General features: G+C 45.0%; 1 protein-coding gene across 4 annotated transcripts in view; it reads left to right on the top strand.

Moving 5' to 3' along the window:
* The window catches only part of LOC137655817 (sphingomyelin phosphodiesterase 4), a 105,787-nt gene that overhangs the window by 16,282 nt on the left and 77,181 nt on the right, over nt 1-12,324 (top strand). The window contains exon 1 of one of the 4 annotated variants that reach the window (XM_068389986.1): nt 2,008-2,208. The exons of 2 other annotated variants lie outside the window; for them this stretch is intronic. In XM_068389986.1, the coding sequence (XP_068246087.1) occupies nt 2,080-2,208 (129 nt within the window). In that variant the 5' untranslated portion in view covers nt 2,008-2,079. Of the gene's footprint in view, nt 1-2,007; nt 2,209-12,324 lie in introns of those variants that run through there. One more of the 4 variants, XM_068389988.1, reaches the window with a different exon arrangement.

Genomic DNA, 12,324 nt, shown 5'->3' on the forward strand with positions numbered 1-12,324 from the left:
GAAACAAAACAAAAAGGGGACCTCTACTCTCTATGTTCCTCCCAGCCTGACAAGGGACTCAACCTAGTTCAGCTGGTACTGCTAGGGTGCCACAGCCCACCCTCCCCCGTTATCCACCACAGATGAAGCTTCATAATGCTGAATCCCCTAATGCTGCTACCTCCGCGGTCATCTAAGGCACTGGAGGAAGCAGCAGTGCCTACCGGAACTGCGTAACAATCGCTCGCCATTCATTCCTATTTCTAGCACGCTCTCTTGTCTCTCTCACATCTATCCTCCTATCACAATTAGATGCCGTAATAACTTCACAAAGCTCCGTGCACCATTGCCTGACTTTTCACTAAATGTGATCCCTTAAAGAGTCTGTAAAACAAAAAACCACATGAGAAGGATTCCTTTGCCCTTCAGTTATACCTTCAGAAGCCTAAAGAAGAAAATAAAGGAGGCTTAAGAATCAGGGAAGAGGCTGGTTTGTAGTAATGAGAAGATAAGTGACGTTCTCAAGTCATCTTTTCAATGTCATTGAGTGAGAAGAATGCCAAATAAGGCCGGGAGCACAGTAGCGACTCTGTGGCGCCACAAAGCCGCAGCATCGTGTGGCGGGATGTGGTCTCCCATGGGTTTCCATTGTTTTCAAGTTTTGCCGCGCAAACTAGTGACTGTGGCAAGCGACTGTGGCTCTCTTTTGCTCATCCCCGCCACAGGCGTGGCATTGAAAACAATGGAAACCTATGGGAGACCACATCCCCGCCACACGATGCTGTGGCTTTGTGGCGCCACAGAGTCGCTAGTGTGCTCCCGGCCTAAGGCACATGGGCTTGACAAAGCGAGTTCAGTAATGGGTTTTATTATAGTTACGGATGAGGAAAGCTTTTCTACTTAAAAAAACCCCAGGTATTTCCAATAGAACGCACGTTTTCTTTGGGTGTCTCTGTGGTTCCCCAACTTCCCCACTGAACCCCTGGTTCCTACCGTTGGTCTTGGAGAAGGAAGGTGGTTCAACGGGCTGTTCGGTTTGTTTGCTGTTGAAATAAAGGTCAAATTTAGTGGAAGCACATTATTTACAAAAGGAAAAACAATTTTTTCCGTTCAAAATGTTGTCCCGTCTGTATCTATAGTTTTACCCAGCAATGTTCGTATGACATCTTGACTCCTTTGCATAGAAAACTTCAAATTAAACAATCAATCAATCAATCCTGGTTCCTTTGACTGTACGATGCTTGCTGTTCAAGTGTGTCAGTGCAAAGGACTTAAAGAGATTTTGTTTCCTGCAATTATTTTGATAATCATTTGCCTTTCACACAAAGATCTTAAAGAGAATGTTGTGTATGAGTCGGGAGTTGGGATATCGTTGAAATTATCAAAGAAGCTGGCTTTTATCATGAGATATACGGTATGTATTTCTGTAGCCACTCGCTTGAATGTACTGTACGGTTCTTCAACATATGTGACTTCTTTTCTTTGTTTTTTTTTTTCATCTGTACTGTACTGATTTTTAAACATGTTGCCTTGATAATTCTCTTAAATTGAATAATAGATATAAATTTCTATGTATTGTAGGCTAGCTTGAATATTCGAGCATCAGCTGTAATTAAGGGTAGTTTTTGCTTATCAGATTTTGCTGCTTATAAAAAAAACGATAAGTTGAAGTGCTGATGGTTTAATAGATTTTAATTTATGAGTGAGTTTTATCACATTAAGCATGCTAATCTGTAGAAGCTTTCTTTACGCGAATGGATTTTTAGTCTAGTTCAGATATAATCTATATAGTACTCAATTTTATAGTAATTATATCAGCAGTGATCCAGGGAAATCAGCCTGCGTGTCTGATTTGTACTATTTTATTGTTTATCCAGTCAATTTGCATTGTTATTACAGAATAACAGTGGCTACATTTACTGTAATCAATAGAAGTAAGGTTAAATTTATATGATTTTTTAGAGATAAGGTTGATAATACCTTGATAAGAGCTGCAGTGTTGATAAACCTGAAGTATTTAATTAAATTGAATGAAAGGGATTTTACGGTACAGTTCTCAATCTTTATGTTTGAGAGACATTTGATTTGCTGTTGAAGACTATGATGAAGGAACAGCATGTCATTGAGGGTGGTAACCTCTACCTCAAAGGAAAACAAGAAACGAAGGATGGAAAACCAAATCAGAGTTCAGTTTTCAAAAGGGATCCATACTGTAATTCAATTTTCAAGGTTGGTATCGTCTCAGGAATTGTAGTAATGGTTGGTCTTTGAAATGCACATTCCTGGAAGTACTTATGAATCTTGCAAAATGTGTTTTTAATTGATGAAAAATTTTTCTTGTTCACCTCAAGTGATTAAACAGTTTACTGTACTGTACTGTATTTAGAAGTGATGACCAGTGTTATTATTATTATTACTAGCCAAGCTACAACCCTAGTTGGAAAAGCAAGATGCTATAAGCCCAAGGGCTCCAACAGGGAAAAATAGCCAGTGAGGAAAGGAAATAAGGAAATAAATAAATGATGAGAATAAATTAAGAATACAGTATATCATTCTAAAAACAGTAACAGCGTCAAAACAGATATGTCCTATATAAACTATTAACAACATCAAAAACAGATATGTCATATATAAAGTATAAAAAGACTCATGTCAGCCTGGTCAACATAAAAACATTTGCTCCAACTTTGAACTTTTGAAGTTCCACTGATTCAACTACCTGATTAGGAAGATCATTCCACAACTTGGTAACAAAATCCTATTTACTTTAAAGGTTTTAGTATGTGAGATTCCTTATAGATACGTTTTGATTCTAACTTGGTAGTTATGTTGTTTTATCATTCCATATGATCTGAGATTTTAATTGTTGGAATTATGACATCTGAAGTTTTTTTTTTTTTTTTTTTTTTTAAATCTCATCACATCAGTTAGAATTCCAATAATAAGTTTTTTCCATTTTCCTTTTGAATTGGGAAGTATGGCGTACCAGGTGAAAATGAGAGTGGTGAGAGACTGGTAGATATGTGTGTTGAACAAGAGATGGTAATAAGTGCTAGCTTTTTTAAGAAGAAAGATAAAAATAAGTATACATGGGTAAGAGTGGCAAATGGAAGAGTAGTAGAAAGGGCATTAATGGATTATGTGTTGATAACTAAAAGAATGTTTGGAAGATTGAAAGACGTGCACGTGTTTAGGGGTATGGCTAACGGTATGTCTGATCATTTTTTGGTGGAAGGAAAATTGGTTGTAGCAAAAGAGTGGGGGAATAGAGTAGGTGGATGTAAAAGGGAGCTAGTGAGGGTTGAAGAGCTAATAAAACCTGGGGTAAAAAGTAAATATCAGGAAAGGTTGAAAATGGCATATGACGAGGTGAGAGTAAGAGAAACTGGTAATTGAGAGGAGGAGTGGAAGTTAGCAAAAGAAAATTTTGTTGGGATTGCAAGTGATGTATGGGGCAAGAAGGTTGTTGGAGGCAGCATGAGGAAGGGCAGTGAATGGTGGAATGAAGGAGTGAAGGTAAAAGTGGAAGAGAAAAAGAGGGCTTTTGAAGAATGGCTGCAGAGTAATAGTATAGAGAAGTATGAAAAATATGGAGAGAAAAAGGTGGAAGTAAAGCGCAAGGTACGTGAGGCAAAGAGGGCAGCTGACCTGAGGTGGGGTCAGGGACTGGGTCAGTCATATGAAGAGAATAAGAAGAAGTTTTGGAAAGAAGTGAAGAGAGTAAGAAAGGCCGGCACAAGAATTGAAGAGACAGTGAAAGATGGAAATGGAAGGTTGTTAAAAGGAGAGGAGGCAAGGAAAAGGTGGGCGGAATATTTTGAAAGTTTGCTGAATGTTGAGGATGATAGGGAGGCAGAGATAATTGCTGTTCCAGGTGTTGAGGTGCCAGTGATGGGAGATGAGAATGAGAGAGAGATTACAATAGAGGAAGTGAGGAGAGCACTAGATGAAACGAGAGTAGGAAAAGCATCTGGTATGGATGGTGTGAAAGCTGAGATGTTGAAGGAAGGGGGTGTGACTGTAATTGAATGGTTGGTGAGATTGTTTAATGTGTGTTTTGTGTTGTCAATGGTACCAGTAGATTGGGTCTGTGCATGTATTGTACCACTATATAAGGGTAAGGGAGATGTGCATGAGTGTTGTAATTCAAAAGGTATTAGTTTGTTGAGTGTAGTTGGAAAAGTGTATGGTAGAGTACTGATTAATAGGATTAAGGATAAAACAGAGAATGCAATCTGGGAAGTACAGGGGGGTTTTAGAAGAGGTAGGGGTTGTATGAATCAGATTTTTACAGTTAGGCAGATATGCGAGAAATATTTAGCAAAAGGTAAGGAGGTGTATGTTGCGTTTATGGATCTGGAGAAAGCATATGATAGAGTTGATAGGGAAGCAATGTGGAATGTGATGAGGTTATATGGAGTTGGTGGAAGGTTGTTGCAAGCAGTGAAAAGTTTCTACAAAGGTAGTAAAGCATGTGTTAGAATAGGAAATGAAGTGAGCGATTGGTTTCCGGTGAGAGTGGGCCTGAGACAGGGATGTGTGATGTCGCCGTGGTTGTTTAACTTGTATGTTGATGGAGTGGTGAGAGAGGTGAATGCTCGAGTGCTTGGACGAGGATTAAAACTGGTAGACGAGAATGATCATGAATGGGAGGTAAATCAGTTGTTGTTTGCGGATGATACTGTACTGGTAGCAGACACAGAAGAGAAGCTTGACCGACTAGTGACAGAATTTGGAAGGGTGTGTGAGAGAAGGAAGTTGAGAGTTAATGTGGGTAAGAGTAAGGTTATGAGATGTACGAGAAGGGAAGGTGGTGCAAGGTTGAATGTCATGTTGAATGGAGAGTTACTTGAGGAGGTGGATCAGTTTAAGTACTTGGGGTCTGTTGTTGCAGCAAATGGTGGAGTGGAAGCAGATGTACATCAGAGAGTGAATGAAGGTTGCAAAGTGTTGGGGGCAGTTAAGGGAGTAGTAAGAAATAGAGGGTTGGGCATGAATGTAAAGAGAGTTCTGTATGAGAAAGTGATTGTACCAACTGTGATGTATGGATCGGAGTTGTGGGGAATGAAAGTGATGGAGAGACAGAAATTGAAAGTGTTTGAGATGAAGTGTCTGAGGAGTATGGCTGGTGTATCTCGAGTAGATAGGGTCAGGAACGAGGTGGTGAGGGTGAGAACGGGTGTAAGAAATGAGTTAGCGGCTAGAGTGGATATGAATGTGTTGAGGTGGTTTGGCCATGTTGAGAGAATGGAGAATGGCTGTCTGCTAAAGAAGGTGATGAATGCAAGAGTTGATGGGAGAAGTACAAGAGGAAGGCCAAGGTTTGGGTGGATGGATGGTGTGAAGAAAGCTCTGGGTGATAGGAGGATAGATGTGAGAGAGGCAAGAGAGCGTGCTAGAAATAGGAATGAATGGCGAGCGATTGTGACGCAGTTCCGGTAGGCCCTGCTGCTTCCTCCGGTGCCTTAGATGACCGCGGAGGTAGCAGCAGTAGGGGACTCAGCAGTATGAAGCTTCATCTGTGGTGGAAATGTGGGAGGTTGGGCTGTGGCACCCTAGCAGTACCAGCTGAACTCGGCTGAGTCCCTGGTTAGGCTGGAGGAACATAGAGAGTAGAGGTCCCCTTTTTTGTTTGTTCTTGTTGATGTCGGCTACCCCCCAAAATTGGGGAAGTGCCTTTGGTATATGTATGCTTCCTATTTTAGAAAAGACTAAAGTATTGCGTGTCAAAACAATATGTAACCAACATTATGCCAGTAATTAGTTTGTGTGATTTGTTACAGACAAGCTGTAGTGGGCAGTTGGTGCATACATATTTTTATTTATTTTCTACTTTGACTTCTTACACACATACAATCACATACATCTACTTCTAGGAAACACCTTTTTACCTTCAATATTAATCTCAAAATTACTAATTTTGTACAATGGTCTGTACATTGTCATATTTTCACTCATATCAAACATAAGGAAAATACCATAAAGATGAAACCACTTGATATTTACCTAAATCTGTGAAGCTAATTGTATCTGTAATCCTCAGTTCAATTAACGCTAAAGTTAAAACAAATGCAAAAAAAACTAACACTAAACTAAACCATTTAAATGTGACTAAAGATATAAACAATTGACACCACAAAGGCCAAAACACTAAAGAAGGTCTGTACATCGTTCTTTTTATCTCCTGTTATAACTTCCATCAGTTTTTTTTTGTTTCTTCATTCGGCTGGGAGGAACGTAGAGAGTAGAGGTCCCCTTTTTGTTTTGTTTCATTTGTTGATGTCGGCTACCCCCCAAAATTGGGGGAAGTGCCTTGGTATATGTATGTATGTATTAAATTTTCAATATTAAACTTACCCGATAATCATGAAGCTGTCAACTCCGTTGCCCGACAGAATTCTATGGAGGGATACGCCAGCTATCACAATACTAGAAGGGGGTGTACTTACCAGCGCCACCTGTGGCCAGGTACTCAATCATTTGTTGTTGACACCTCCTCAATTATTCCTCTGTCGTGCTTCCGGCTAGACGTTCTGGGATACGCTCATGGTCTTCGAGTTTATTCATGGATATTTGGTGAAGTATTCTCTTAGATTAACGGCTGTCGCATACTGGAATACTTTTTATATTAGCTAGATAGCTTTTATATAAATACTGATTAACGGTTAATGATTTTTTGCTTGTTTTTGGATCACCCTTTGACTAACTCTTTGAAACAAGATGTCTGACGTTTCGCAAGCTCCCTCCCATAGACGATGTAGGTCTTGCAATAGGCGTATTCCGAAGGCCTCGGTAGATCCTCACACCGCTTGTTCTGACTGTAGGGACAGGCCCTGTCTATTAGAAAATCGGTGTGAGGAGTGCGCCGGACTTTCGGAATTGGATTTTGTCCGTCTTTTAAAATATTCATCTAAGTTAGAGAGAGGTAGAGTTAGGAGAAGTTCTTCTCACTCTTCTATGTTTTCCTCACCTCATGATCCCCTACCTTTTCCTACCCCTGTAGTGGCTACCCCCGAACCTACTGTGTGCCCTCCGCCTGATATGTCAACTGTTTTGCGTGCTATTCAGGCTTTAGGAGATAAAGTAGAATCAGTGGTAAGTGACCATAAGTCTCTGATGGCCGAGGTTAAAGAACTGAAGGTCAAGAGTGCAGTGGGTGGAAATAGTGCCAGTGCTGTGACGAGTGCTAGTGTCTGTGCAGTGCCAAGTGCTAGTGGTGCCAGTGTGGTGCGTGAGGATTTTTCTGTGCGAGCCAGTCGTCCTCCCAGTCCGGGACCTCTTGCAAGCTCCCATGCCCAGGGGAGAAGCAATGTCGAAGGGCTTAAGGGTTCGACAGGCCTTGTTAGGCGCACAGAATTATCCTCGGTGGTTGCGGGCGTGTCTTCCTTAGACCGTCACTCCCACCTGCAGACGATTGAGCCCGTCTTCTCGTCCGCTGATCTTCATGCAGGGAAGAAACGTTGGTCTCAGGTCTCGAGACCGCTTAAACGTAGAGTTCAGTCAGCGAGTGCTCAGCCAGGTTGTAGTCATTGGCTCAGCTCCGACTCGCCTCAGTCATCGGTCGACTGTACTCCGCCCAAGAGGAGTAAGGTTCTGCCTACTCAGACCCCGACTGTGACTTTACCTCAGTCTGTTATCGTTTCTGCCGACCCCAAGTGGACCCTGCTTCAGTCCATGCAAGCTCAGCTTTCGGACTTGATGCGTGAGTGTCGGGCTGAGAGTGTTGCACCTCCTCCTCCGCCTACACTCCCTCCACCTGTTCTCGCTCCGCCTGTGCTCGCCCAGCCTGCACCTGCTCCGCCTGGTCGCAGCACCATCTGCCAGACGTACGATGTTGAGCCACTTTCGGAGTTTGCCTGTTCCCAGTGTTGTTCAGCCTCAGCCTTCTTTAAGGCAACCCTTGCTTTGGGATCAGGAGAGTTATTCCACTCTTCCTCCTCCTCCCCTTGCTGCTCCACCGGTGGTGCAACTCTCGGTTGGGGTACAACAACCTCTCCCCTCCGTGAGTCTGTCTGCTCAACCATCGCTGCAGCGAGCTCAACCCTCATCTAGGCAAGCTCCTCTACACCATGGACTTGCGCCTCAGGAGCCTCAGCTTGCGAGAACTTTACCTTGTTCTGCGCAGCCTCAACCTCTTCATGCTCCACTCATCTCACAGGAACAGGAACGGACTACTCCGCCTCCGTCCTCCGCTCAGCTTGTGCAATCCTTGGGTTCAACTCTTGCTAGGAGTCAACCTCCTTCGCCCATGCGCCTGCCTTCTGCTTCGTCTGTTGTTCAGCCTATGCAGTCTGAGCCTCAGGTTTTCCCTCAAGATGAGGAAACCTCTGTTATTGTTCCTACCCGTTCTGACTCTGCGGTTCAGCATTCTGGTCCTATCGCTTCGCTACCCTCTGCTGATGAAGTGTCGGATGATGAGGAGGCACACCTTGATCCCTCATCAGACGTGGAGGAGTCTAAGCTTTCTCCATTGTCTATTGATTTTCGAAAGGTCTTGGCTCTACTCAGGGAGCTTTACCCAGACCACTTCGTCTCTGCTGTTCCCCGCTCTCCTCCATCTGAGTTTTCGCTAGGCGTACAACAAGCTAAGTCGAACTATACTAAGCTTGTCCTAGCTAGATCCTCCAAGAGGGCTTTAAGGATCTTAGGGGAGTGGCTTCAGTCTAAACAACACCTGGGCAAGACTTCCTTCATGTTCCCTCCAACGAAGCTCGCTTCGAAAGGTTGCGTTTGGTATGCCACAGGGGAAGCACCAGGCTTGGGAGTACCTGCCTCTGCCCAGGCTGACTTCTCAAGTCTGGTGGACTCGCCTAGGAGGACTGCGATGAGACGCTCGAAGGTTTGTTGGACCTTCTCAGACCTGGATCATCTTCTGAAAGGGTTGTTCAGAGCTTTCGAAATGTTCAACTTTCTCGACTGGTGCCTGGGAGCCCTCAGCAAGAAAACCTCTCCTGCGGACAAAGACTCTGCCATGCTAATTATGTCCTGCATGGATAAGGCCATCAGGGATGGATCGGGTGAGCTAGCGTCGTTATTTGTATCAGGGGTGTTGAAGAAAAGGGAACAACTGTGTACCTTCCTCTCCGCCAGCATTACACCGTGCCAACGGTCACAACTCCTTTTTGCTCCACTCTCAAAGTTCCTCTTTCCCGAGGAGCTAGTTAAGGACTTGTCGGCTGCCCTGATACAGAAGGACACGCACGATCTTGTAGCCTCATCGGCTCATAAGTCTAAGGTTACCACCTCTGTCCCCAAGACTTATCGCTCCCCAGTGGCTGATACCCCGGCCACTAGGTTCATACCGCCCTTTCGTGGTAGAGCCCCCAGCCGAGGAAGCTCCCGTCCAGACTTTCACAGGGGCAAGTCTAGGAAAGGACCCAGGACATCTAAGGGAAAGAACTGACTCTCAGATTCTCCAGACAACAGTAGGAGCCAGACTCAAGATCTTCTGGCAAGCCTGGGAGAAGAGAGGTGCAGACGCACAGTCTGTCAGTTGGCTGAGGTACGGTTACAGGATTCCATTCTGCCTCAAACCGCCTCTGACCACATCGCCCATCAACCTCTCTCCCAACTACAAAGAAGAGGACAAGAGGCTAGCATTGCAACAGGAGGTGTCGCTACTTGTGCAGAAGAAGGCAGTGGTTATAGTCCGGGACCATCAATCCCCGGGCTTCTACAACCGTCTCTTTCTTGTAGCCAAAAAGACAGGAGGTTGGAGACCGGTGCTGGACGTCAGCTCTCTCAACGAGTATGTCACCAAGCAGACGTTCACAATGGAGACGACCAAGTCGGTCTTAGCAGCGGTCAGACAGGAGGACTGGATGGTCTCGTTGGACTTGAAGGATGCATACTTTCACGTTCCCATTCATCCAGACTCCCAACCTTTCCTGAGATTCGTTTTCGGAAAGGTTGTCTATCAGTTCCAAGCCCTGTGTTTTGGCCTAAGCACAGCTCCTATGGTCTTTACTCATCTGATGAGGAATGTAGCGAAATTCCTGCACTTATCGAACATCAGAGCCTCCCTCTACCTAGACGACTGGCTGTTGAGAGCCTCCACGAGTCGTCGTTGTCTGGAGAACCTCTCTTGGACTTTAGATCTAATCAGAGACCTAGGTCTATTAGTCAATATAGAGAAATCTCAACTCATTCCCTCCCAATCCATTGTGTACCTGGGAATGGAGATTCAGAGTCGGGATTTTCGGGCTTTTCCATCGGCCCCCAGGATAAACCAAGCCCTAGAGTGCATCATGAGCATGCTGAAGAGGAGCAATTGCTCAGTGAGACAGTGGATGAGTCTCACAGGGACCCTCTCATCACTGGCCCTGTTTGTCGAGCTAGGGAGACTCCACCTCCGCCCTCTTCAATTCCATCTTGCAGCTCATTGGGACAAGGGCTCGACTCTAGAAGCAGTCTCTATCCCTATCAACCAAGAGATGAAGACCACTCTCCGGTGGTGGAAGCACAATCTCCTTCTCAAGGAGGGTCTATCATTGGCCATCCAGACCCCCCATCTTCATCTCTTCTCGGATGCATCGGACTCGGGCTGGGGTGCGACCTTGGACGGACGGGAATGCTCAGGAGTATGGAACAAGGAACAAGGATTACTCCACATCAACTGCAAGGAACTGTTAGCAGTTCATCTTGCCCTGTTGAACTTCAAGTCCCTCCTGCTAGGCAAAGTGGTGGAGGTGAATTCAGACAACACCACAGCCTTGGCTTACATCTCCAAGCAAGGAGGGACCCATTCGAGGAGCCTTTACGAGATCGCAAGGGACCTCCTCATTTGGTCAAGAGGTCTAAACCTCACACTGGTCACGAGGTTCATCCAGGGCGATATGAATGTTTCAGCGGATCGCCTCAGCAGAAGGAATCAGGTCATTCCCACGGAATGGACCCTCCACAAGAGTGTGTGCAACAGACTTTGGACCTTGTGGGGTCAACCTTCCATAGATCTGTTTGCCACCTCCATCACCAAGAGACTTCCGCTTTATTGTTCCCCTGTTCCAGACCCTGCAGCGGTTCATGTGGATGCTTTTCTTCTGAACTGGTCCCATCTCGACCTGTACGCATTCCCTCCGTTCAAGATTATAAACAAAGTTCTGCAGAAATTCGTCTCGCACGAAGGGACACGGCTGACGCTGGTTGCTCCCCTTTGGCCTGCAAGAGAATGGTACACAGAGGTACTTCAATGGCTAGTCGACTTCCCCAGGACTCTACCTCTAAGAGTGGACCTTCTACGTCAACCACACGTAGACAGGTTGCACCCAAACCTCCACGCTCTTCGACTGACTGCCTTCAGACTGTCGAAAGATTCGCTAGAGCTAGAGGCTTTTCGAAGGAGGCAGCCAGTGCGATTGCCAGAGCTAGAAGAATTTCCACTCGTAGAGTCTACCAGTCTAAGTGGGAGGTCTTCCGAAGCTGGTGTAGAGCCAATTCAATATCCTCTACCAATACCTCTGTGATCCAAATAGCTGACTTCCTTCTTCATCTTAGGAATGAGAGATCCCTTTCAACACCTACGATTAAAGGGTATAGGAGCATGTTGGCCTCAGTCCTCCGCCACAGGGGTTTGGACCTGTCTTCCAACAAGGACCTTCAAGACATTCTCAAGTCTTTTGAGACGTCTAAAGAACGTCGTCTTTCCACTCCAGGCTGGAATCTAGACGTAGTCTTAAGGTTCCTTATGACATATAGGTTCGAACCTCTCCAGTCAGCTTCCTTCAAGGATCTTACCCTCAAGACTGCTTTTCTCGTTTGCCTTGCAACAGCTAAGAGAGTCAGTGAGGTTCATGCCTTCAGCAAGAACATTGGTTTCACAACCGAATCAGCTACATGTTCTTTTCAGCTTGGATTCCTAGCAAAGAACGAGCTTCCTTCACGTCCTTGGCCTAGATCGTTCGAAATACCTAGCCTCTCCAACATGGTAGGTAACGAACTAGAGAGAGTTCTTTGCCCTGTCAGAGCTCTCAAATATTATCTGAAGAGGTCTAAACCTATTCGAGGACAGTCAGAAGCCTTATGGTGTGCCATCAAGAAACCCTCGAGACCCATGTCCAAGAATGGGCTTTCGTACTATATAAGGCTTCTGATCAGAGAAGCACATTCTCACTTAAAGGAGGAAGACCTTGCATTGCTGAAGGTAAGGACCCACGAAGTAAGAGCTGTAGCTACTTCGTTGGCCTTTAATAAAAACCGTTCTCTGCAGAGCATTATGGATGCAACCTATTGGAGGAGCAAGTCAGTGTTTGCATCATTTTATCTGAAAGATGTCCAGTCTCTTTACGAGAACTGCTACACCCTGGGACCATTCGTAGCAGCGAGTGCAGTAGTAGGTGAGGGCTCAGC

Source organism: Palaemon carinicauda, chromosome 16, assembly GCF_036898095.1.
Source record: "Palaemon carinicauda isolate YSFRI2023 chromosome 16, ASM3689809v2, whole genome shotgun sequence".
Lineage (NCBI taxonomy): Eukaryota > Metazoa > Arthropoda > Malacostraca > Decapoda > Palaemonidae > Palaemon > Palaemon carinicauda.